This window comes from Leptodactylus fuscus, chromosome 5 (genome assembly GCF_031893055.1).
Source record: "Leptodactylus fuscus isolate aLepFus1 chromosome 5, aLepFus1.hap2, whole genome shotgun sequence".
In the NCBI taxonomy this organism is placed as follows: Eukaryota; Metazoa; Chordata; class Amphibia; order Anura; family Leptodactylidae; genus Leptodactylus; species Leptodactylus fuscus.
Window position 1 is genome coordinate 211,506,833 of NC_134269.1, and position 28,000 is coordinate 211,534,832.

Here is a 28,000-nt window from a genome sequence, read left to right on the forward strand (position 1 = left end):
TCATACTGACTTCATACACTGATCAGAGTTAAGATCCAAAGACTGAACATGAAGATCGCTGTTGTCTTCTTCCTGCTGGCTGTAATTGGCTGCAGTGAAGGTCTTAATAGTGTTTCTGGTGGAGGTAAGTACACAACACGAAAATCCTTTAGAAATGTATTATAATTATTGTATTACCATGGTCTGTGATATTGTGGAATAGTTATGTTCTTATTCTGTCCTGTTTCCTCTGCTTTTCATTGCAGGATTGGATCTTCTTCTTTGTTTAGAAAAACTCCTAGAGGTTCTGTATCATTTTCTTAGATTCCTTTGCTTATATGTGGGATCTGCTGTCATACATGTTATTATCTATTACATGTTTATTCTCCTATAAGTAACGTGTTATCCAGTATATCAGTAATAAGTCATCTGAGCTGTAATAGAATATCATGTAAGCACTACAATAATACGATTTATATATGTGTCCTCATGTACATGTACTGTATTTATACCAGAGGTAGGCGCTACTGTGCAGGAATATACAACATGAATCATGTATTGTATCATGTCCTCTGATTTTTCTCTGCTAAATCTAATATCACACAAAACATTTCTGTCCCATTAGAAAGCTACATGATGTAGATGGCAGTGAAGATAATGTTATTTGTCCTCAGCTGTGACCAGCAATAAGACTCTCCATCTGAGGTGGACATGAGTTCCTCTATTCCTTCCTCACTTAGCTCACAGCTCTCATAGGAATGAATAGATAAACTCTCCTTGTCCTGGTCACACATACAATGTTGTATCAGTCACATGACACAGCTGAGGACCACAACCAAGTGGAGAATCACAAATCCGGCCACCGGTAAGAAGATTATCTACAATCTACATCATGTAGCTTTCTAACAGGCCACTAAATAAACATTGAAGCTTTTACTATAAATGTAATTGTAAGACTATTTCCTCCTGCCGGTAGATATTACATGTCTTACAGATGATCTCACTGCAGGATGGATTGTGTAATGCTGACAACTTATAGACGACACCGAGTGACATTTATGTTTTTACTTTCTTTAATAGGCAGGTGGAAATATTACTCTAGCTGCAGGACAAGCAGTATGTGGTGATCGTGATAAACACCAGGTAAATATCTTCATTCATAAAACATATATCAATGTCTATCACATGGGCCAGGTTAATACATTGTAGGTTTTGAATTTATTTTATTTTAGGATACAAAATAGGATCAGACCTTTAAGAGAGTAGAATTAAGGGACACCATTTTTTTGCATTTGTGTAGAACAATTTTTACATTTCTAGGGATAAACGGTACAAAGACTGAAGAGCTTTCCTTTCTATACACAGCAATACAGTAATGGATTCCTGCCACAAGATTTAGGCCTCATTCACACAGCCATTTTTCATGTGCATGTTCTGCTGGTATATTTTACAGATGGAACACTGACACGTTGCTGTAATTGTAATTATTCACTTTAAGTCCTTAAAGGGGTTTTCCAGGATAAACTGAGAATTAATCCCTGATCTAAACTCCCCCCCCCCCCCCCAACTTCTAATTTACTTCAATTTTAAAAGATAATATAATTACCCATATCCCTGGAGCGGTCATGTGACCAACCCAGGGACAGTTTCTGATAATCCGGTGACATTCTGTTCACTGCTTCTGAAACTGAACGTCACCATTACTCTTCCCCCTTCCTTATCCCCATCAATATTTACCAAGCCTTTCTGTGTCTGAGGAACGGCTCCTCCCCTTTTTCCTGTTTTCTAGTAGTGGGAGGAATAGGTTAGCTAGGGGAGGAGAGGGGCTTGTAATGGGTGGGATCGTTAGGCTTAGTGAGACAAAGAGGATGGGAGGAGCTAGTAATGGGCGGGATCGTTAGGCTTAGTGAGACAGGGAGGATGGGAGGGGCTAGTAATGGGCGGGATCGTTAGGCTTAGTGAGACAGGGAGGATGGGAGGGGCTAGTAATGGGCGGGATCGTTAGGCTTAGTGAGACAGGGAGGATTTTGTAACAGAGTGAGATGGGGGGGGGCTGTGTGAGAGAGAAATAGTGCAGCAGCTACATAAGAAGCTAACACCCACAAAACAAAGGCAGAGGATGCTAGTAGCTGCCACAGACACTCAGAAATCACTCCAAACACTGCTAAAGGTATATGGCTGCACTTATTAACCCATTACTAGCACTAACAGACCTTTGTAAAAAAAAAAAAAAAAAGATTTTCTACCTGGAAAACCCCTTTAACACGAAAAATGTAGACTTGCTCTATTGTGGAACATTTGATGGATCACTGACACCCAATTGTAGGTCTGAGAAAAAAAACAAAACCCTACAGCATGCGGATGTAATGTCATCTGTCTGTTTTTCATGGAGCAAACTTTACACAAAGTATAGCTCTTCTGTTTTCTAAAAATGAGCCACTGACCATAAAAAATAATAATAATAATAATAATGCTGCGATTTTAAAACCGTTTTTAGAAATCACAGCATGTTAAAGGGGCTCTATCAGCAAAATCATGCTGATAGAGCCCCACATATGCGTGAATAGCCTTTAAAAAGGCTATTCAGGCACTGTAAACGTTTTAGTAAATTCCCCCCCTGATATAAAAAAACGGCCTGGGCGTATGCGCAGTAGCATGCGGCTTCTACTACAGCTACTGCGCATGCGCCCAGGCTATCACTGTCCGTTCGCGAGCGCTGGAGGAAGACGGGACTGGAGGACATCGGAGGAAGAAGAGGCGTGGAAGAAGATAAAGACACACCCTGAATGCCCACCCAGGGTGCACGTTTGGTAAGTAGAGCACATTCTTTTTTAGGTCATTATTTTAAAACGGGGGGGGGGGGGGGGGGGGTAGTTTAATATAACTTTTACAGTGCCTGAATAGCCTTTTTAAAGGCTATGCACGCATATGTGGGGCTCTAGCAGCATGATTTTGCTGATAGAGCCCCTTTAATATCAATATGCTAGCCGTTTCTCCATAGGTGTAATTGAAGCAGAAAGCAAAGACTCTGCAGTTTCCACTACTTGGTCCTTTCCCTGACGGCCGCTTATTCAATTGATAATATTTATTCCAAAAATGGTTCTCTGATTCTCCCTTACATAACCAGGAGGAATGTGTCACTAGTGTTTCTGTTTCTTACCATTTGTTTCAGAAATAAGGCCGACAGAACAGAAAGATGATATCATCTCCAGGGCTAAACCATTCATATGTACAAAGAAAAACGAAATTGGAATAGATGCAATATAAGAATTGATAATAACAATAATAATAATAATAGCCTTTAACCCCTTCCCACCGACAGCATTTTTTGATTTTCGTTTTTGACTCCCCCCCCCCCCCCTTCCCCTTCCAACCCCATAACTTTTTTATTTCTCCGTTCTCAGAGCCATATGAGGTCTTAATCTTTGCGGGACAAATTTTTCTTCATGTTGCCGCCATTAATTATTCTATACAATGTACTGGGAAGGTAGAAACAAATTCAGAATGGGGGCGATTTGAAGAAAATGTGCATTTCTGCAGTTTTCTTACGGGATTCGTTTTTACGGTGTTCACTGTGCAGCCAAAATGACATGTCACCTGTATTCTGTTTCGGTATGATTCTGGGGATACCAAATTTATATAGTTTTATTTATATTTTAACCCCCGTAACAAAAATCTATTTTGGGGAATTGCTATTGCTTTGATCATTTTTTTATTCAAATTTTTTTCAGAGGCAATACAGTGAAAAAAACGGCGGTTTTGCAATTTTGATGTTTTTTTCTGCTACTGCATTTACTGTACAGGAAAAATATTTTTATAGATTTGTAGAGCGGGCATTTTCAGACACAGGGATACCTAACATGTATGTGTTTCACAGTATTTAACTACTTTTATATGTGTTCTAGGGAAAGGGAGGTGATTTGAATTTTTAATACTTTTAAATTTTTTTTAATATATATATTTTTTTTACTTTTTTTTTACCTTTGTTTTTATGCATTTATTACACCCCATAGGGGTCTTGAATACCAGGGGTTCTGATCACTAATGCAATGCATTACAATACTAATGCATTGCAATATATTGCAAAAAATTGTCATTTCTATTGCAGGCAGGCAGGGGAGCTTTTACAAGGCTCCCGGCTGTCATACCAACATGACGTCGGCCCTGGATCTTGCTCCAGGGGCTGGTGATCACCGGCAAAATGGCGGCGTCCATGCGCCGCCGGGAAAATGCTGCCTCGGTCAGCTTTGACCGAGGTGCCAGATGAATTAATGCCACCGATCGGTGCGGGCATCGACCAGGGGCATTAGCGCTGGTTGTCTACTGTATAAAACAGTAGACACCTGGCGGCTATGGCGACCGCCCGACTCCCAGGCGGCCGCCATAGTTAAACACCCGGCATCTGCTGTACTAGTACGGCGGATGTCAGGAAGGGGTTAAAATACCTCCAGCTATAAAACCATCTGTACTATGTGCTGGTTCTACAATTATATTATACAATATTGTATAAATCCCAGGTATTACAGATAGAAATAATATCTCTCATCATCTATACACTGTGTTCCAGAAGGTTCGGGGAGAGGCGTTGGATTATATTCGTACTCAAATACAAGAGGCTACGGTAAGTTTTTCTTCTGGTTATGATGAAGAATTTTAATAATTTATGTATTTGTATATTTGACAATTTACAGATTTCTAGTATATAATGTACTAGACAAGAGTTTGTAGTTCACTGAAAGAGTAACTAAAATTTAACTTTTATTGGATCCGTTAAAACAATTATTTCAAGGATAAATTAAGTCCTAAAAACACCAAAATGTGGGTGGCTGGACCTTTCAATAGTGTGTGTGGTCTAAATATACACCACTTTAAATCCTCCCACAGGTCTCTGCCCAACCTCACATCAAATAGAAGCCTCAATACAAAAGCTCCAAGGCTCCTTCAATACCAAGACATCTAATCATAGTCCCATAGATTAAATGAGAACCCTGACTTAAAGGCAAAGAGGACTAGGCTCATTCATATTGTGTGCACCTAGACTCAATCTCTATTCTTAATGAAATGGTTATAGAGAGTTTGCCCTAAAGAGTTTGACAAGAGTTTGTGCAGAATATTTTGTTACTGCCATAATACCTAATAATGTCCTACAACACCAAATATACATTTATTTATATTCATTATTTTACAGAATGATGGTACCTGTACTGCTGGAATTGTACCGGTAAATATTTCCTTTTTTATTCACATATTTATTATTATAGTACTATATACTCATCCAGAGAGACATTGCACTGAACATCCAGGATATGAAGAAGGAATGGGGAAGATTTACATCAGTTTTCTACATTTATTGTATCCCAAAAAAATAACAGCTGCATATTTCCGAGCCCACTAGAATATGACATTTACAGGGGTTTTCTGGGCAATAAAAGGTGTCTGTTAGTGCTATTAATGGGTTAATACATGCACCCATATACTTTAGCATGTTTTGAGTGATTTCTGGGTGCTTCTGGGGGCCCCTGGTGTCTCCTGCATTTGTTTACATGCTCAGCATCCTGCTATGTAACTTCCTCACTGACTCCTCTCACCTCTCCCCCTCCCATACACCCCCTCTCTGTCTCTTTAGATATCCTGTCCTTCCCTACCTACTCAGCCCAACCCCTGACCCATATTACATACTTATCCTCCATGCTTCTTCCTGTGAGACGGCCCCTCCTCCTCCTGTACTGTGTCTCTGCGCTCTTCTTCTCCAGCGATGAGTCGCCTGTACTGCGCATGCGTGGACCTGCAGTAGAGGTGATTTATGGCAGCAGTGCGCGCAGACTGCGAGGAGAAGAGCGCGCACCCTGCCAGTACAGGAGGAGGAGCCATCTTGCTGGAAGAAGCCATGGATGGTAAGTATGATGGAGAAACGGATTGCCACCGGATAATCAGAAAATTTCCCTGGGACGACCACATGACCGCCCCAGGGATATGGCAACTATACAGTTTTTATTACTAATGTTATTTAGAAAGTAGGAGGGGGAAGGTGTTTAGATTAGTGTAGGGATTTTAAATGATCCCAGACAACCCCTTTAAGCCTGTGTATCTCTATCCCCTAGGTGTCTACCATACTTACTGTAGATTTAGGTTACTGCAATACATATCCCATGAGGCAGACACATAATCTAAGGTCATGCTTCAAAGCAGCCGAGCGTTCCCCGTCACTGGATTATTCAGCAACACAATTTATGTTAAGAAAAAACAAAACAACTGACATACGCCACATTTGTTATTTGGTTTAGGCACTTTCTGACATTTCCATGCTTTCCCAAGAAATGGGAGGGGGCCTGTCTGGTAAAGGGTGGAGCTTGCTGAAATGAGGGACGGACTTAAAGAGGTATTCCCATGTACATAGTTTTAAATAAAAAAAAAAAAAATTGTAGATAATTAAAAGTTAAACATTTTTGCAAATATAAGTAACTAAACATTTTGCATAGTTTTAAAGATTTTCTCTAAATATCTTGTGGTCACAGTCTGTTGTCTTGATCGGTTGAGAGCGGATACGACCATGAATGCAGGAACTTTCTAAGGTCAGAAAATCAGCTATGATTTCCTTATTGTGGCCGGGATATCTTCTCATACATGTAGTGTCCCTGCCTGATAACCCAGCTGCAATAAGAAAATCATGGCTGGGTTCCTGACAAGTCCCAGACCATAGAAAGGTTCTGCATTTGTGGTCATATCCATTGGCAACCGATCAAGACAACAGACTGTCACCACTAATATGGTTAGAGGAAATCTTTAAAACTCTGCAGAATTTTTAACTACTTATATTTTCAAAAATGTTTAATGTTTAATTATCTACAAATATAGATATAATTATGTACATGGGAATACCCCCTTAAGGTGTGTCACCATGCTCTACAATCAGCTACTGGGATAGAACGGAAAGAACTTTACAGATTTCTGGCATTCACAGCATTATTGATATGTCATTGTATTTCAGGGTATTATTACTACGGAAATTAATCTTGAACTCTTAACAAACGCTCTGGTAAGTTATATCTATAACACGCCATATTGTGCACATAATGCTACACCAGTCACATGACTACTTGTGTATATTGTTCTCTCTGGAGTATAAAACAGGATTTATCTGCTAGTAAAGAAACAAGTTACATGAAAGGCTCAGCAAGAAGACGTTGTATCCATGTTGTATCCATGTCAGCTTGTCCTGCACACGGCTCTGTGTAATAGGGGATTGTGGAGAAATAACATAAGTATGGCGGTCACACTGCTGGAGGGATCAGTCCTCAATCCCAGAAGGGCTAATACAGGAGGAGTCCACAGCTCAGGACACCGGAGCAACTGCAGACAGAACATTCATTATATATAGACACTTTGTAGTACTTGGCTCCTCCTGTGGTAGCGCTGCAGGAACATGTCACACTGGCTGGCAGATTCCCCCACAGGTTACGGCTCCTCATCCTGTAGTCAGTTTATTATGAAGGGACCATTATAATAAAACCAGATTAACCAAAGTCTTCTAAGACTGTATTCACACTTAGTGATTCAGAGTATTTTCACCACTATGGTAAATACCTCATTCCAGGGTGTAATTCTGGTCACATGTAGTCCGCTCTGTTGCTCATGGATTTGTATTTACAAAATAAAGGAGTTTTTCAGGACTAAACTATTGATGCTGTGTTCTTAGGATAGGTCATCAGTATCAGATTGGTGGTGGTCTGACACCTGGGACCCCCACCGATCAGCTATTTCATCCGCACTCTGGAGTCTGCCACTCCTTCTTAACCAGTGAAGTCGCCTTCATCAGTCCCATGTCCTGTATGCAGCTCAGTCCTATTCTAGTGTATGAGACTAAGCTGCAATACCAAGCATAGCCACTATACAGACTATGGCACTGACATAGTGATGATGTCGCAGCACTTGTCCAAACACTGCAGCTACTTCTAACAGCTGAGCAGGGTAGGGGGTGTGTTTGTGGACCCCTACCATTTTGAAGTTAAGGAATTATCCTAAAGGTCATAGAAGTCCCACAGTCCTGGAAAACCCATTTAATGAACTCAATGACTATCCTAAGGGTATGTTCACACATCAGTATGCCATCCCTCCGTTTGAATTCAGTTTGACACTTCAAAACGGACTGATACACATACTGATTGCATACTGACACCTTTTTATGCTGATAGCAAACAGAGGACAGATAAAGGGATTAAAAGTAGCAATTGTAAACAGAGTAGAGATAAGGAGGACATAAGGACATTTATTATATATCCTTATCTCTACTTTGTTTACAATTGCTACTTTTAATCCCCTTATCTGTCCTCTAAGGGATGGAGAGCGTTTGCTATCAGTATAAAAAGGTGTCAGTATACAATAAGTATGTGCATCAGTCCATTTTGAAGTGTCAAACTGAATTCAAACGGACGGATGGCATACTGATGTGTGAACACAGCATAAGAGAAAAACTTGTACTACTTGTTAGATTTCTGTTTCTGTTATTTCTTGACATTATTTAGGATCTTTGTAACATTTCTTTTAACTTGTAGGATACAGTTTACAAAAAAGGACTGTTGGAGGTCGTCTGTTCTGTGGTATGAAATCTCTATCACTATGTAAATATCTGTAGATAAATAAGGCTTCTTCCCCACCACACTAATATAAGACATATAGGAAGATATTCCTGATGGATCCGTTTACTCTCTATGGGATAAATGTACATACACAGCACTAAAGGCTCATACATCAGAGACACCGCTATGTAATGTATACCTATAATGGAAGTCAGTGGGGTGGTATATGCAGATATATGCCACATGTATTATAGAATTTGCATAAAACACGAACATTTCACCCAGATGTGTCGCCTTTAAACAAAAGTTAAAGAGGACCTTTCATGGTCCGGAGCACAGGCAGTTCTATATACTATATACTATACTATATATATGGAAAGCCAACAGTGCGCTGAATTCAGTCCCGGTACCGTAGCTCTTTACAGTCACAAGGGCGTTCCTGACAGTCAGGTACGTCCTTCTTCACAGCAGTGCCTATCGCACTGTACAATGTGAGCGGGGAGGAACGCCCCCTCCCTCTGCTCACAGTACTCGTCCATAGACAAGTATTATCTGGAGGGGAGGGGGCGTTCCTCCCCACTCAAATAGTTCAGCGCGATAGGCACTGCTGTGAAGAAGGATGTACCTGACTGTCAGGAACGCCCTTGTGACTGTAAAGAGCTACGGTACCGGGACTGATAGCGCTTCACCCGGGCCACAGAACGGGAAAGCCGACAGTGCGCTGAATTCAGTGCACTGTCGGCTTTCCAGCAGTACTGTATATAGAACTGCCTGTGCCCTGGACCATGAAAGGTCCTCTTTAAATTAGATACAAAAGGATATCTGATTGTGTAACGCAGGGGTCGCAACCTTCAGCATCCTAAGATACAACTCCCAGCATGATCCATTCACCTTTATGGGAGTTCTAAGATCAGCAGAACACGTATGTATGATGGGAGTTGTAGTGCTGAAGGTCGCAGCCCCCTGCCCTAAAGTGTCAGACTTATGGCCGCTTATTCTATCCATTTACAACATAGACATCTACAGTTTATAGTGACTATATGATTTTCTTAAAATATTGAACATAAGAATAATTCAGTATGGAGTGAAGTAGACCTAAGACTAGGCTGAACCCCCCCCCCAAAAAAAAAACAAAAAAACCTTGAGGCTGGGGCCACACACAGAGAACACACTACTGAACTTCCATCAGGGATGTTATTGGCTGCAGTAGTGACTTAAAGGGATAGTGCCATTAAAGACACTTTTCCCCTATCCACAGGACAGGGGATAAATGTCAGATTGCGGGGAGAGGGGAGGTGATCACATGAAAGTCCTCCTAATACCTCCTCGTGGATGGAGTGTCAGTGAGCTTGTGTGACCAGAACTGTATTCCCTGTTATGGGGCTGCAGATGATGGCGGAGACGGCATTTCCCATAGCAATGAATGGACTGCCACTCACACAAGCTCATTTCTTTCAGTCCCTCATTTTCCTGACTGCAGTGAGACCTCCAGTGATCTGACACTTATCCCCTATCTTGTGGTCAGCATGACGTCTGTTCTGTAGCATAATGAACAAGCATAGATGGGGCTCATCCTAATAAGACTGAGGGAGCAGACACACATTGAGGTGAGAATCTATGAAGGACACACGGAGCTTCTCATCTTTCTTTCAATCCCCTCCTGGCTTTGGCTTACATAACTATCAAAAAATCTCAAAGTGTCTTTACCCTTAATGTGAACTTGGTGTAATAACAACGGAGAACTAGAAGGCATTAGTAAGCAAGTAGAAAGGTCCCATCTCCTCCATGTCCACAACTGTGCATGAGCTCGGCCTTATTTACCAACATTATTACTCATTTTGAGCATAGTAACACATAAAAGAGAACAATCCTGTAACGTATCATCTAATAGTGACCACATTTATCTAACAGGTAGGACCTGCGCTCGATAAGGACTGTACGCCTGAGATGTTAAGGGTATGTATGACACATTTACCACTGCTTGGTGTACAGATACAAGTCATTTTCTAGCATAGGAAATGGAATTTACAAAACCTCTGTGTGTGAAAAGATAGACTGACATAAATAACACAGATTAAGGGGCAACACGGTGGCTCAGTGGTTAGCACTAGAGCCTTGCAGTGCTGGAGTCCTGGCATTCGAATCCCGCCAGGAACAACACCTGCAAGGAGTTTGTATGTTCTCCCCATGTTTGCGTGGGTTTCCTCCCATTCTACAAAGACATACTGATATGGGGCTCACAATCTACATTTAAATAAATAAATAACACAGGTTAGGACAGTAAAAATAATAAAGCCTCTTCATTTTCCAGCCACCGGCTTCCCACGGCCCACGTGAATGGGCCTTATCGTCTTGAGCCACAAACTCCTTGGCTAAATCAGTAGTGACATCTGCGGCAAGATTGAGCAGGAAACTTAATTTTTCAGTGTCCTTCTGCGACCTCTGCCTGCTATTGAAAACAATGGTAGGCAAAATCTGGGCGGAATTTGCCCCCCTAATGGGGTGTTCACTTAAAATCTGCCTAAAATTCTGTTTTAAATCAGCTTGTAGAAAAAATAATCATCCTGCTCGTTCTGGGTGTGAGAACACAGAATTTAGAATATAGCCCTGACCACTAATGGCAAACTAGGCAAAACGGTGGCACTCTTCTTCAAAATTCAGTGTCAAATTCCTACATGTGAACACCCCCTAAGGCCGGGGCCCCACGGGCCAGAAACACCGCGATTTGCATGCAATGGAAACGCCGCGGGACAAATCATGGTGTTTTACAGTACTTGCAAAGTGGATGGGATTCATGCGAATTCCATACCCACTTTGCGGAAAAAAATCACAGCGCAGACATGCTGCGATTTCCAAAACAGTCGCAGTTTTGATAATTGCAGCATGTCAATCATATCTATGGAAACGGCGTATATAGATATAATCGTAACAGAAAGTCCACGGAGGAAAACTCCATGAACTTTCTGTTCAAAGTGCTGCGGGAAGAACCGCGATGCATTCATGCCGCGGTTGTTCCGGCAGCGCTTTAGCGTGGCTTTTCTGGCCCATGGGGCCTTAGCCTTAAGCAGTGATAGTGAAACTATGACATGCGTGTGACACACCAAGACACTTTGGATGACACACATAGGCAGCGACTTATTGTGTTATTGCAATTAGAAACTGCTGATAATTTTTACTGACCTGTCAACGCTCCTGTCCTGGCCGCACTCTACTGCTTCCTCTAGGCAGGGCTACACTTATGTCACAACGCTGAAGCATTGGCTACAGCGCACCCTGGAGGCAGCAAGGACTGGAGCATGGACAGGTGAGTAAATGTATAGTCTGGAGAGGGAGACCTCAGACAGAGCAGCAGGGGAGGAAGGAGAGGTGAGTATCAGTATTTTTATTTGGTGGCAGATGAAAAGAGGACATTAAACTGGTGGCAGATGGAGGGGGGGGGGCACTAAACTGGTGGCAGATGAAGGGAGACATTATACTGGGGACAGATGCAGGAGGGGGGCAGATAGAACATGACATTAAACTGGGGGCAAGTTGTAAGGGGCCATTTAACTGGGGGCAACTGGAGGTAGCTAAAAAGGGACATGTCTGCCTCTAGTTGCCCCCAGTTTAATGTTACACTCCAACTACCCCCACGGTTTAATATCACCCTCCAGATACCCCAGTTTAAACTGGGGCACCAGGAGAGGGATTTCATACTGTGGGATAGTTGGAGAGGAACATTATAAAGTGGGGGGCATATAATGTTAGGGTGACTGTAGGAGGATTATACTATGTGGAGGCAGAAGAAAAAAAAAAATGGATCAGAGTGGGCGGAGTCAACACAGAAGTGTGTGTGTGTGGGGGGGATTTGCCATTGCACGCATAGCTTTCTCTCTTTCTATCCTTGTTGGGAAAGTTGGGAGGTAAGTGTACGGGGGGATGAGGGACCAGTCACAGCGTCCGCAGGACTGTCCCTGTGATCTGCTGTACTGATTATCTGATCTCTGGGATCCCAAAACACAGCGCCAACTGCTGGATCTGACCAGACACCTGACACATGCAGATGTTGACATTGGTCAGAGTGCTTTTTTTTTTTTTTTTTTAATTAAGACGCAGAATTTTTTTAAATAATAATAATAATAACTCGCTCTCCTTCCCTCCCACATTTCCTAATTTCTGTGTGTGAGAAGGTAGAAGTGCGGCTTGTGAACACCATATTGTTCTGTTACCCCAGACAATCGGCATAAATAGGAATTATATATCATTAATCTCAATGGAAACTGCTTTTGCACTGAACATCCCTCCTGGTGTTGGTTGTAAGAAAATATGGAGGGTCTACAGTGATGTGCAAAAGATTTAGGCAGGTGTGGAGAAATGCTGAATAGTAAGAAAGCTTTCAGAAATACAAGTGTTAATAGTTTATTTTTGTCAATAAACAAAATGAAGTTTAATAAAGAGAAATATAAATCCCATCAATATTTGGTGTGACCTTTGACCTTTGCCTTCCATTAATATTTTTCGGTACACCTGCAGGCAGGGAGGTTGTTCCCGCCATCTTAGAGAACTAAGCTCAGATCTTCTGTGGATGTAGGCTTGCTCCAATCCGTCTCTCTCATCATGTAATCCCAGACAGACTGGAGGATTGTGCATCATCACTTCCAGACTTCTCCTTCAAAGGGCAAAGGTCACCCCAAATATTGATGGGATTTACATTTCTCTTTTCTTCATCCGCTTCCTCTGCTATTAACCCTTCTCTTTCTGAATGCATTTTTTTCATTCCTGCCTAAAACCTTTGCACAGTACTGTATGTCAGAAAGCAGGAGAAGGATTTTAACACTGGGCCCCCTCCCCCTCTAAGCCCCATAACAGCTGTGGGGTCTGCCCTCATGGTAAGTACCCCCTGTACATATATAACAGACACGTAGTGATGTGTGATTCTCATTTCTAGGGTCAACTTGCAAAATTTGTTAAAGGCTTGGATGAGTTTTGTAAGGTAAGTAAAGAAAGATCTGTCAATCTTGTAAACTTACCTGCTTAGTAAGAAGAATATATTTATATGTGACTTTATTACCGCACAAACCCTATAGGAGCGCTGGAGACCAAAAGTGACAAATGTGCACATGACAGGTACGTCTTAAAGGGGACCTCTCACCTCTCCTGACATATATGTTATAGTAAATACTTGTATTCTCCATAATATACCAATTCTGGGCCATCTTTTCTTATAACTCTGTGTTGTGCTGTTCCTCTGTTATTCCTCCTAGAAATGTAGGAGTAGTTAGCCAGCTTGGTGTTACCAGTTGGGGGATGGGGGGGTCCCTGCACAGTCTGATGCTGTCCAAAAAGTGCTGACTATGGCAGACTGTAGAGGGACAACCCCCAACTGGTAACACCCACTTGGCTAACTACTCAGAAACTGCTATGAGGAATAACAGAGGAGCAGCACAATGCAGAGTCATAAGAAAGATGATGTAGAATTGTATTTACTAAGCCGGACATGTCAGGAGAGGCGACCGATCCCATGTAAGTGCATTTATCTCCTCATACAATGATATAACAAGTCCTGACATATAATCTCAAGCCCTTTCACATTGTGAAATTATTTTTGGATGTTTATAGTGTATTGTATATTATACATCAAATATAACAATTTCCTACAAATGACATTTTATTGTTATTACGTTACCTTCATAGGGAGAAAAGAAACACCTTTCTATTGAAGAGATTGAACAGATTGTGGTAAGATTGTCTCCTTCAGTATATCTCATATTATAATCTTGTGGATAATATTTGTTTGTATAACATGTTTTATATGGATTGATCGATCACGAGAATTGTATATTCCTCAATGGGAAAAAAAGAATTTCTGGAAACCATTTCACAATTTAATCAGTTCTGGACTGTCCATAGACTATATCCATCTAGCCTCTAACCCTGCTGGGACATATACGGTATAGATAGATAGATAGATAGATAGATAGATAGATAGATAGATAGATAGAGGTATATATATATATATATATACACATCCTAGGAAGGTTAGCCTGCTGCACAAAGTCGTGGAGCTTTTGGAACGTGATACCTGCAGTTACTACAACCAGACATCCCATAGGGAAGGCAGGGCCTATTTATTACTGTGGTGCGCCATGACATGGCTGCCCCCTGACCCGGCGACCACATGACCACTAGGGGACCAGAAACTCTGTGAGCTGCTGGGTCCTAGAGAGCCCCAGTTACAGGAGAAATCATTTCATATATTTGAAAGTTAAAATGCCTTCACAAAGGTTTATTTATGACCGTATGGGAGAAGGGGGGATACAATATGTAGAGCAAATAATAATTATACAGAAAAAAAATAAAAAATGGTGAAGCCCCTCCCCCCACCACTACCACGCCCCTGTCACAGTATCTAGCCCCGTCCCCAGCAACACAACAAATAAATGTCACTAAAGTAAAAATGACCATAACAGAGAGAGAGAAAACTATTGGAAATTATGTTTAGTAGCACTTTGTGCCATTAATAATAAAAAATAAAAAAAACTTAAAAATAAAGGCCTATTTATCACCAAAAAAGACACAAATATTATTTTAATAACCCAAAGGAAATAAATGTTATAGCCCTGAAAACCGCACGTACGAAAACCCCAAAATGTGTCCGAACCTGAATCAAGGAAAATAACCTGATACTGAAGTAATAACAATAACAATATGGCTTCTTATTACATTAGCTTTTACCATTAAGGCCGGGCCCCACGTTGCGAATATGCGACATTCTGACCTCAGTGGTAACGCCGGCACCTCCTGTATAAGGATAAAAGAGAAAGAAAGTCCGAAAAGGAAAACTCATAGGGACCTTCTGAGAAAAGCGCAGCGAGAAATATACGCCATGTGTTTCCGTTGCGGTCTTTTCTGCAGCGCTTTTTGTCTGTGGCTCACCACGGGGGTCTTAGCCTTAAGTTAGTGGATTGATAACTTAAACAGGAGCGGTCACCTTTACCAGAATGATCCTAACTATTAGGTGCGACCGCCCTGAACAACAGGGAACAGCCATATAGCAAAGTGCTGAATAATGTCTAGAAGGAATAAGAGGAGCGAAACATCCCAGAGACCTAAGAGAAGATGATCCCGAGCTGTTATCCCTCTAGTGAGTATAGTGATATAGGATTTACTAAAACAGACATGTCGGGGTGACGGCGCCACTTTAAAAAAAAGCCTAGACCCTGGGGGATAAGGACGCCATGACTGGGGGTAGAAATAGGGAACTAATGGGTTAACTTTAGAAGAGCTTGAGCAGGAAATCTTGGGGTGGAGTCAGAGGTGTTTTAAGGAGATGTGGGGGTGAGACTGAGGTCAGTGGGACAGTTGCAGAGTTAGGAAGTGGCCGCCCACCCGCCCATGTTTTTTTTTTTTTGTGTGTGTGTGTGTGTGTGTGTGTGTGTTTGTGCTAGCTGGGGGTTGGTGGGGGTTAGAGGCCTATTGTGCAGTTTTGTAGGACCTCATTGGTGGTATGGGGTTCCTGGTGGGGAAGGTTAAAGCCTGGGATGTCCCCTAGTTGGGCTTGGGTCCTTTTAGGATTTCAGGCTTGTGTTCTTATAAATGGTTAGAAGGTCTGCCCAAGGTGGGGTTTTGCGCCTGGACAGATTGGGGGCGGTGCTTATCCCCACGGTGGGATAGGCTGTGAGATATGCACTTTATAGGGGGTTAATTTTGTACTGTTATTATGGTTATTATTTGTGGGTTTGTATTTATACACTGCCCGTTCTATGGTGGTGTTATTTATACGTTATTTATAATGTATGTTATTTATGTGTTTTAATAAATCAGCCTGACGGCTCGTTCACATCTGCACCCGATCTCTGTCTGTCAGGTTTCCGTCTTCTGCAGACAGAAGATAGAAACCTGATAGACAGTGTACGGCCGTGAGCGCTGGGGAGCGTTTTGTGGTTTCCGCGGCGTCATGTTTTGTTATTTTACCGGACACAAAGTCCTGCATGTCCGACTTTGTGTCCCGTTAAAAAAAAAAAAAAAAGGTTTCGTCGGGCAGAGCACAAAGCGCCCCAGGCCGGACAGTTTCCAAACCCATTCAAATGGATGGCTTTGAAAACTGACTGTAAGTTTCCGTCTCCTGCCCAGTTTCGGGCAGGAAACGGAAACCTGAATAACGGAGGCCGGGGCGCAGATGTGAACTCGGCCTGAATAGACCAGTTTAAATAAAGGTAGTCTGAGTCTTCAGTGGGGGATTTACAAGTAAGTGGGCCGGACGTCTAGTAAGTTATTCAGAGTGAGGCTGTATTCCTCCACCCCGAGGTAGGTCCTGTTATATCCGGCATAGACAACCATGTACAGTGTTTAAGTTTCATTTTCTTCTTTAGAAAATGGCTCCCTGTGTGATTGATGAAGCAACAATTCTGAATATTGTTCTGGAACTTGAAGTAAGTCCTTTTAAAATCTTCAACTTCTTAAAGGAACACTAAACCCAGAAATGAATAATAACCTCAGACAGAAGATAATCTTGTCCTCAGTGTTTGTCACTCTGCAGGATCTTTTCCATTTTTGGCTTGTGAGGGAGTAGGACGTACTTAACCCCTTCCCGCCGATGGCATTTTTTGATTTTCGTTTTTGACTCCCCTCCTTCTAAACCCCATAACTTTTTTTATTTCTCCGCTCCCAGAGTCATATGAGGTCTTAATTTTTGCGGGACAATTTTTTCTTCATGATGCCACCATTAATTATTCTATATAATGTACTGGGAAGCAGGAAAAAAATTCAGAATGGGGTGGATTTGAAGAAAAAATGCATTTCTGCGACTTTCTTACGGGCTTTGGTTTTACAGCGTTCACTGTGCAGCCAAAATGACATGTCCCCTATATTCTGTGTTTCGGTACGGTTCCAGGGATACCAAATTTATATGGTTTTATTTACATTTTGACCCCTAAAAAAAATTCCAAAACGGTGTTAAAAAATTTTTTTTCTAAAAGTCGCCATATTCCGACGGCCGTAACTTTTTTATACATAGGTGTACGGGGATGCATAGGGCGTCTTTTTTTGCGGGGCCGGGTGTACTTTTTAGTTCTACCATTTTTGGGGAAATGTTATTGCTTTGATCACTTTTTATTCAAATTTTTATCAGAATTAAAACAGTGAAAAAACGGCGGTTTGGCACTTTTGACTATTTTTCCTGCTACGGCGTTTACCGAACAGGAAAAATATTTTTATAGATTTGTAGAGCGGGCGATTTCGGACGCGGGGATACCTAACATGTATGTGTTTCACAGTTTTTAACTACTTTTATATTTGTTCTAGGGAAAGGGGGGTGATTTGAACTTTTAATACTTTTTATATTTTTTTATATTTTTTTTTTACTTTTTTTTTATTTATTTTTTTTTCATTTATTAGACCCCCTAGGGGTGTTGAACCCCAGGGGGTCTGATCACTAATGCAATGCATTACAATGCTAATGCATTGCAATGCATTGCAAAAAATCATCATCTCTTTTGCAGGCTGCATACACCAGCCTGCAAAAGAGAGAATTTGCAGACTGGCTGGGAGCCTTTAACAAGGCTCCCGGCTGTCATGGCAACGTGACGTCGGCCCTGGAGCATGCTCCAGGAGCCGGCGATCCCTGCCAAAATGGCGGCGCCCATGCGCCGCCGGGAAAATGGCGCCTCCGGCGCCTTTGACAGCAGCGCCGGAGGGGTTAATGCCTCCAATCGGTCCGGGGACCGATCGGAGGCATTAGAGCCGGTTGTCTACTGCTTAAAGCAGTAGACACCCGGCGGCTAAGACGGCCGCCCGGCTCCCGGGCGGTCGCCATAGTTACAGACCCGACACGCGCCGTACTATTACGGCGCATGTCGGGAAGGGGTTAATGGGCATTTACCCCTCCACCAAAACCCCTTCTACACCACTTATATGCTGTTGTAGGGCCGGTTAGTGAATGAACATACCCTTTTTTGTGCCAAGAACCAGTCTTGTGCTCATAAATTTTTATTCCATATGTAGATGAGCTACATATATTTTTCTCAGTTTTAATTACCGTATATACTCGAGTATAAGCCGACCCGAATATAAGATGAGGCCCCTAATTTTACCACAAAAAACTGGGAAACTTATTGACTCGAGTATAAGCTGGGGGGGGGGGGGGATGCAGCAGCTACTGGAAAATTTCAAAGATTAAAATGGCTGGAGTTTTTGGGTGCAGTAGATACTGGGTGCTGGGGAAGGGGGGTTTGGTTGTCTGTCTGCCCCTTCCCTGAACTTGAGGACTGGGGTTCCCCCCCCCCCCCCACTTGGATTTCAGCTTGGCTAAATATAGGCTATCTGCAGTGTTCCTATTAACCCCTTCCTGACGGAATAGGAACAGTGCAGATACCCTATATTCAGCCAGGCTGTAGTCAGGCTGAATTCCATGTGGGGGAAAAAAAAACCAGTCTTCAAGCTCAGGGAAGGGGCAGACAGACAACCAAAATGCCATCCCCCCTTCCCCAGCACCTACTGCACCCCAAACCCTGACCCCCCATCAACATCAATCTAGTATTTATTCCCTATCCTATGGATAATACCGTATTTTTTGGACTATAAAACGCACTAGACTATAAGACGCACCTTTAGAGGAGGAAAATAGGGGGAAAAAAAATTTTAAGCAAAAAAAATGGTAAAATATTTAATGTATGGGAGTTGTAGTTTTGAAACAGCTGCAAGGCTACACTGACAGGTTACCCTGTGGCTGTACGGGGAAGCATAGAATTTTTTGCGGGGCCAGATGTATTTCTTAGTTATACCATTTTGGGGAATGACTATTACTTAGATCACCTTTTATTTAAATCAGAGGCAAAACGGTGAAAAAAACCCAGCGGTTTGGCACTTTTGATTTTGATGTTCACCGTACAGGAAAAATATTAGTAGACCGGGCACTTTCAGACACAGAGACACCTAATGTGTATGAGTTTCATAGTAATTTTCTACTTTTATATGTATTCTAGAGAAAGAAGTGATTTAGAACTCTTATTTATTTTACTTTTTTATTATATTTTTAAAAATTGTTTTTTTTTCCCACTATTTTATTAGTCCCCCCTAGGAGACTTGAACATGCAATCATTTGATTGCAAGTCCCATAGACGGCACTACAAGTGTATTGCCGTCTATATGAGATTCTATACATTACTATTGCTTTGACAGGCCTGGTCAGAAGTGACGACATCTTGTTCATGGTCACATGACCTGTCCAGAAACTGGACATGACTGCTTAGGCCTGTTGTGGAGAGGTCACCACTGAGGCCAATGATTGGCTGCAGCAGTCATGTGACCATGACCAAGAAGGAGGTCATCACTTCTGGAAAAAGCAAGGACCAAATATGATGGGATCCAGGCTGCCGAGGCAGGAAAGGTGAATTCTCATTATTGATAGTTTATGTCTCCTACACTTCCTGCATTTATTCACATTTTAAAATTACTTTAATTACTTGTGCAGGACCTGAATCTGTGATCCTCTGATCCTGTGATCCCTTATATAATACATTTCATTTGTAACGTACTGCCATATATTTGCCTGTCAGTGTTACCTATTAGTAGTTATGCCCAATATGTACATATACATGACAGAACTGGGCCTGACTACCATGACAACCTATCAGCACCTGCAAACACATCACTGAGGGCGCTGATGGGGTGTCAGAGGGAGACCCTCCCTTTATTAGGCTCCTTATACTATGGAATATAAGGAATAAAAGGTCGGGATCAAAGTCATTTCTGATCCAGATGTTGTATTATAAATAATACTTGTATCGTGAAGCTTTCTCACTACTTGCTTTCTCTTTATAGGCGAATAATGCAGCAGGTGGGGATAAGAAAGCTTCTGTGACCAGAGATTCGGTATGTGCTGCTTATTCTTCCACTTCCATCTCTTTCCTTACTCCACATATATGTACTTAAAGGGGTTTCCTGGGACATATGTATGACCTAGCCCTGTGGCCTCGTCCCTGTGCCAATGATGTCATATTCAGTGGTCACATGGTACAGCAGCAGCTCAGTCCAATTCAAGTGAATGGGACTGAACTTCCCTACGAAGCAGAGCTCTTATGAGATGTACGATGCTGTGCTTGGTATTCAGTGAGGAGGCCGCAGCACTCAACTCTTCCACCATCTGATCTGTGGGGGTGCTTGGCGTCAGAGCCCTAGAATCACATATTGATCACCTGGGGCTAAGGAGAGGTCATCAGTATATAAGTCCAGAAAACCTATTTAATGATGTATAAATGAGTTATTTATTCTACTATAAGCTTTAATTGCCTCTGAATCTGGAACATATTATTACATTTATTTACAACTAAGTTCTGCCGCTACTTTGCTATTTCTCTGGGAAATTTGGGAACAAATTTGACAACTGGATGGTAACAAATAGGGGGTGTCCCTACATAGTCTGATACAGTCCTATCAGTGCTGACAATGGCAGTGTAATAGGAATAGGAGGAATAACAGAAGAACAGCACAACACAGAGATGTAAGAGAAGATGTAATAGTATTGTTATCCTTGGATAGGTCACCCCGGATGAGATCAGCAGATGGAAGAGACCACAGCATTTCAATGAGCGCTGCGGCCTCTTCACTGAAAACCTAGCACAGCCCATACATTATACAGCGACATTGCTTGGTTTATACCTCAGCACCATTCTGTTGTGCTGCACACAGACCATGTGACCAATGACTGTGATGTCACCCGGCCTGTGAAGAGGAAACAGCCGTGACTGAGATCTGTCACCTCAAACATCTGATCCACAGGGGAAACTTTCATAGATAACCGATCTAATAGATAGCTCATCAATCATATCTGCCTGGAAAACCCATCTCACGCTAAGTTCACACCTTCGTTCGGGCTTCTATTCGGGGGTTCCAGACCCAATGAATGGAAACCTAATCCATTTTTTTAAGACCAGGGGTAGGCAACCTTTTTTGTTCGGCGTGCCGATTTAAATTAAAAAATCAAAGATGAGGTCCTGGGAGTGCCGGGCAATAATTGTAAAGCCGACAACACCTACACTAAAGTCATATAGCACAGGGGTGCTGTCATACTGTGATCCAAGCCACATGCGCTTACCACTATTTGCCTGGATATACATGTTCTTTTCCATTAGAAGCAAGGTAAGTACATGCGTAACCCACAATTAGTGGTAATGTATGTGGCTGGGAGCAGAGTGAGGTCATACCTGTAAAGAGCTGACACACAATATACCTGTATGCTCCATCCAGTCCTTGGCCGTTAGTAACTTCAGTATTCTGTAAGGGAGCATTCACACTACTGTCGATGTCCGACAGCTAGTGTCCGCTGCTAATGTCTGCACAAGATTTTGAACAGACATTAGCAGCGGACACTAGCTGTTGGACACAGACGGTAGTGTGAACGCTCCCTAAGTGAAACGCAGATTAATTTCAGTCACTTTTAGTTCCTGGAGGTGCAGTAATAGCAAAACCCCAGCCAGAAATTAATCGGTGTCACACTTTCAACAAAGTGGCCGCACTGGTGCCCAGGAACTGGATTTGGCTATAATTGCATCTAGTTACAGTGTCACCACCCAATAGAATCACACTAAGGCTGAGGCCCCACATTACAAAAATGCAGCTTTTTTTATTGCAGATTTAGCTGCGTTTTTTTTTTCCGTCAAAGCCAAGAATGGCTAGAAAAGGAACGGGTAATATATAGGAAGCTTCTTATATGTCTCCCTCCTGCTCAATCTACTGCTGGCTTCGGCTCAAAAAACACAGCAAAATCTGCAACGAAAAAAAGCTGTTTCTGCAACGTGGGGCTTTAGCCTGCTGAAGCACAGGGAACACAGCTTTTTTTGTTACATATTTTGCTGTGTTTTTCTGAGCCTAAGCCAGGAGTGGATTGAGCAGAAGGGAGACGTATAAGAAGCTTCCTATATATTTTCCATTCCTTCTGTAGCCGTTTTTAGCTTTGGTTGAAATAAACCGCATGAAAATCTGCAACAAAAATGCTGCGTTTCTGCAACATGGGGCCTCAGCCTTACGCCTCCTGCATACAAGTGGCACGCATGTGGTTTTCACTGACCTATATGTTAAAAATAGGGGATGTATAGGACACATATAGGACCTGCTCCATAGTTTTCAGCTCTTCAATTTGGCCCAGATACACAGCCACAAAAAGAATGGCTGTATACTGTATATGGGTCAATTGAAATATACAGGTCTGTACTTAATCCATAGTTGTAGATAAAGAGTCTGGTCATGTGCATTGCAGGTTACAACTCAATGTGCCTCATATTAATAGCAGTTAACCCCATCATGTCCCTCACATTAACCCCCTGTGTGCTTTACATAAGGGACACTGATATGTGAGACATATGGAGGTAATAAGTGAATATCTTCATTATATAGTTCCTTCATTAGTACCTCCATATGTCTCACACCTCAGTAACCCTTATGTGAGCCACACAGGGGTTAATGTGAGGGACATGATGGGGTTAACGGCTATTAATGTGAGGCACATGGAGTTACTAAAACTAAATTAATAACCCCAAATGCCTGACATTACCGTATTTTCCGGACTATAAGCCGCACATAAAAACCTACGATTTCCTCAGAAATCGTAAGTGCGGCTTATAGTCCGGTGCGGCTTATATATGGATGGAAGCGGCGGCAAAGACTGCGTGCCGCTTCCATACATACATAAAAGGCACCGTAAGGGTGCATTCACACTACCGAACGCCGGCGTGTATCACAGCCGTACACGCCGGCGTTACAGCAGGGCTGCCGGACACTTCCTATTCATTTCTATGGGAGCCGGCATGCGAGCGCTCCCTATAGAAATGAATGGAAAAAAGCAGTCCATTCATTTCTATGGGGAGCGCTCGCATGCCTGCTCCCATAGAAATGAATAGGAAGTGTCCGGCAGCCCTGCTGTGACACCGCCGTCCTGAAAGAGAACGTGAAACTTACCCAACGGTGCAGAGCGGGCGGGCATTCAGGCCTCCTCTGCCTCCGATGTTCCGTCCTTCTCCTCCGGCGCTCGCTGATAATGGCCGGGGCGCATGCGCATAATGCTTCTACTGCGCATGTGCCCTGGCCATTATCAGCTTGCGAGCGCCGGAGGAGGACGGAACATCGGAGGAAGAGGAGGCCTGAATGCCCGCCCACCCTGCACCGCTCGGTAAGTTTCACGTTCTCTTTCAGGACGGCGGTGTCACAGCAGGGCTGCCGGACACTTCCTATTCATTTCTATGGGAGCAGGCATGCGAGCGCTCCCCATAGAAATGAATGGACTGCTTTTTTCCATTCATTTCTATAGGGAGCGCTCGCATGCCGGCTCCCATAGAAATGAATAGGAAGTGTCCGGCAGCCCTGCTGTAACGGGGGGGGTGTGTGTGTGTGTGTGTGTGTAGTAGTTTAACCTAACATTTACGGTTGGGCTCTATCAGCATGATTTTGCTGATAGAGCCCCTCCTCGCCTGCCGAGCGCTTCCAATAGAAGCGGCTGGCACGCGGGGGGTTAAGCGGCCGCTGGCAAAGTCTGCCTGCCGCCGCTTTCAATAAGATATAATGCGCACCGGACTGCGGCTTATAGTCCGGTGCGCCTTATATATGAACCGAGACGGACTATAAGGCACTCATGGGCAATGCGGCTTATAGTCCAGTGCGCCTTATAGTCCGTAAAATACGGTAATAAGAATAGTTAGTAACACACACGTACCTGGTGTTGTGTTTGCTTTCACTTTGCTCTCCGGAGCTTCCTCTCCTCCTCAGGGCTGCAGACGGCAGGAGCTCCTTCTCACGTGTAGCAGCAGGTCCAGGGAGCCCTTCTCCTGTGCAGTGAGAGGCTCACCTCTGATTGGTGGCAGGGAGAGAAGGGGGCGTGTCCTCAGCTCTAGCAGAGCACTGAAGGGACGCTCTCTCTCTCAATTTAGTGTATGAAAGTTGCAGGCTGGCTGCCGTGCCAGCAAAATATGCTTCGCGTGCCAGTCTTGGCACGCGTGCCAGGGGTTGCCGACCCCTGCCATAGACTATAATGGGGTACGCCACGTTTCTGCCCAAAAAGGGAAGAAAAATGCGAAGAGGAAAGTCCTGCATTTTTAGGTGGGTTCTGTAATGTATTACATTGAAATAATAATGTTTTTCGGGTGGACACCAGCAGACCCCAGGATCGATGAGGAACCTCTTTTTAAGCTGATTGGGTTTCTGTTTTTCGGGGCCCTAAGCAGATCTAAAGAACGGGAACCCAAGCGCAGGTGTGAACCGAGAGTAATACTGTCCACGTTTTAGACATTGCAGATTTAGACTAGACAGTGAAGCTGCACCAGATTTATCGAAGTGTCACATGCAGTGTTATTGTTAGACTGTCCGGGCTAACATTACACCTCTTATTAGTTGGCTTGAAAATCAGTTTTTGCACATTTATGGCACACAGCAGAAAATCCTAAATCCCGCACCTTGTCACATAACACACGCTCCCTTTTTGTACAAGTCATAAAAGTATGAATGATAAATGCGGCTCGGAGCATGTTAGATAGTTTATAGGCACAAATTATACCAAAAGGAGCAGAAGGGAGCAGATAACTCACAGATACAGCTCTGTAAGAAGATAACCTGCACTTAGCTTTGTGCCAGAGAATAAGTCATGTGGGATTTCTTCTGTAGCTCACATATCACACCCTATGTATACAGTGCCTACAAGTAGTATTCAACCCCCTGCAGATTTAGCAGGTTTGATAAGATGCAAATAAGTTAGAGCCTTCAAACAAGAGCAGGATTTATTAACAGATGCATAAATTTTACAAACCAAAAAGTTATGTTGCTCAGTTAAATTTTAAACATAAAAGTGTGGGTCAATTATTATTCAACCCCTAGGTCTAATATTTTGTGGAATAACCCTTGTTTGCAATTACAGCTAATAATCGTCTTTTATAAGACCTGATCAGGCCGGCACAGGTCTCTGGAGTTATCTTGGCCCACTCCTCCATGCAGATCTTCTCCAAGTTATCTAGGTTCTTTGGGTGTCTCATGTGGACTTTAATCTTGAGCTCCTTCCACAAGTTTTCAATTGGGTTAAGGTCAGGAGACTGACTAGGCCACTGCAACACCTTGATTTTTTCCCTCTTGAACCAGGCCTTGGTTTTCTTGGCTGTGTGCTTTGGGTCATTTTCTTGTTGGAAGATGAAATGACGACCCATCTTAAGATCCTTGATGGAGGAGCGGAGGTTCTTGGCCAAAATCTCCAGGTAGGCCGTGCTATCCATCTTCCCATGGATGCGGACCAGATGGCCAGGCCCCTTGGCTGAGAAGCAGCCCCACAGCATGATGCTGCCACCACCATGCTTGACTGTAGGGATGGTATTCTTGGGGTTGTATGCAGTGCCATCCAGTCTCCAAACGTCACGTGTGTGGTTGGCACCAAAGATCTCGATCTTGGTCTCATCAGACCAGAGAACCTTGAACCAGTCTGTCTCAGAGTCCTCCAAGTGATCATGAGCAAACTGTAGACGAGCCTTGACATGACGCTTTGAAAGTAAAGGTACCTTACGGGCTCGTCTGGAACGGAGACCATTGCGGTGGCGTACGTTACTTCGTTACTTATGGTATTGACTGAAACCAATGTCCCCACTGCCATGAGATCTTCCCGGAGCTCCTTCCTTGTTGTCCTTGGGTTAGCCTTGACTCTTCGGACAAGCCTGGCCTCGGCATGGGAGGAAACTTTCAAAGGCTGTCCAGGCCGTGGAAGGCTAACAGTAGTTCCATAAGCCTTCCACTTCCGGATGATGCTCCCAACAGTGGAGACAGGTAGGCCCAACTCCTTGGAAAGGGTTTTGTACCCCTTGCCAGCCTTGTGACCCTCCACGATCTTGTCTCTGATGGCCTTGGAATGCTCCTTTGTCTTTCCCATGTTGACCATGTATGAGTGCTGTTCACAAGTTTGGGGAGGGTCTTAAATAGTCAGAAACGGCTGGAAAAAGAGATAATTAATCCAAACATGTGAAGCTTATTGTTCTTTGTGCCTGAACTACTTCTTAACACTTTAGGGGAACCAAACAGAATTCTGGTGGTTTGAGGGGTTGAATAATAAATGACCCTCTGAATAAACTTTTCACAGTTTAAAAAAAAATTAAACAAAGAAATAACATTCTGCTGCAGAGCATTTCACACTTCCAGGCTGATCTACAGTCCAAATGTCACAATGCCAAGTTAATTCCGAATGTGTAAACCTGCTAAATCTGCAGGGGGTTGAATACTACTTGTAGGCACTGTAGATCCTACCTGTATTCTCTTATAGGACATTTATACAACCAGGCAAATAGTCAGTATTGGTGAAATCCCAGCACATTCAGCCTGGGTATAAAGGAATCCGCAATGATAAGATTCCCGCTGTGACCATTTTGTTCTGTTCTTCAGTTTTCATTAATCTATTGAGAAATAATTATTGTATTGCCTTCTCTTACTGCAGCCACTTGGGAAGCTCATTGAAAGTTTGTGTCCTCTGGTAAGTGTTTTGACTACTTTATGCAAAATAAACATAGATACATATTGTAACTGATGTGTAATACGGATATCTCTGTTTTAGGTGAGCAATTTGAGGCCACTAACAAGTAAGTAATCCCTGGTACCTGCAATGTTATTATTCATGTCATTATTATTTCATATAATAAAATAAAGAGTTTCATTCAAAGTGAATAACATTGTTAGTACAGGAGGGTCACTATCAGTCACAGCCGACCTCCCGCTGGTGGTCACATGGGCAAAGCTTCTGTGTCTGTACGATCACCAAGCACCACTCACAGACACCATAGCCTTGCTCCTAGTCTCTGAACGGGATTCAGCCAGGAACACCCATAAACCACTTACTTTAGGGTAGAGTGGGGTTCATTATACGCTGACCTCATGACCTACAGAATATTAAACAGGATGTATAATGCTGTAGCAGATGGGTTCGTATATATGATGTCCACAGTCCACCATGAATGACGACCACCTCCCAGTCACACATCTTACACTCATCTCTCCCGGGGTCCAGGTTGGCTGATATCTTGCAGTAATAGACATGTCAGTGGACAACCATTCACATATCCCTTCCTCTTCAGCGCTGAGGAATATCCGTCTGCTCGGAGCTGTCAGTCACTGCTCCGGGGAGTGTCTATAATAGTAACACAGCAGTAACATATGTTTAATGTCTGTTACAGATCTCTGAATGAACCCAGTACATGAAGGTTGTCTCACCGGCTCCAAACACGATACAATGACTTCTTCAATCACATATAATCAGTAGACGCAATCTCTTCTCTTTTCTGCATCTCGTAAACAAGCGCGCCTGAAAGTGTTTATCCAACCTCTGTATAACACACAGGAATCACCGGTGATGTGATCACATTGCTAATCTATAACAACATATTGTGTGTATCAGTGGAAACATTTTCATGAATTTCTTTGCTTTAAGTAGATTAATAAAGATTCAGCAGAGCAAATCC

At 42.9% G+C, this 28,000-nt stretch overlaps 2 protein-coding genes and 1 long non-coding RNA gene across 4 annotated transcripts in view; 2 read left to right on the top strand and 1 right to left on the bottom strand.

Moving 5' to 3' along the window:
- LOC142204037 (E3 ubiquitin/ISG15 ligase TRIM25-like) overlaps positions 1-28,000 on the top strand; it is a 355,806-nt gene that overhangs the window by 259,606 nt on the left and 68,200 nt on the right. The window lies entirely within an intron of this gene.
- The window catches only part of LOC142204049 (uncharacterized), a 35,445-nt gene that overhangs the window by 4,055 nt on the left and 3,390 nt on the right, over positions 1-28,000 (bottom strand). The window lies entirely within an intron of this gene.
- LOC142204043 (ranaspumin-like) lies at positions 6-27,997 on the top strand. Of its 2 annotated transcripts, none has more exons than XM_075275242.1 (15): positions 6-124; positions 246-283; positions 1,060-1,122; positions 4,547-4,600; positions 5,168-5,200; positions 6,968-7,015; positions 8,532-8,576; positions 10,467-10,511; positions 13,483-13,527; positions 14,229-14,273; positions 16,907-16,966; positions 20,355-20,405; positions 26,983-27,018; positions 27,100-27,124; positions 27,716-27,997. In XM_075275242.1, exons 1-15 carry the CDS (start codon positions 49-51, stop codon positions 27,721-27,723), a joined length of 672 nt encoding a protein of 223 aa, XP_075131343.1. In that variant the 5' UTR covers positions 6-48; the 3' UTR covers positions 27,724-27,997. The 2 variants fall into 2 exon arrangements, with proteins under 2 accessions (XP_075131343.1, XP_075131344.1); XM_075275243.1 differs by having other exon boundaries at positions 4,550-4,600.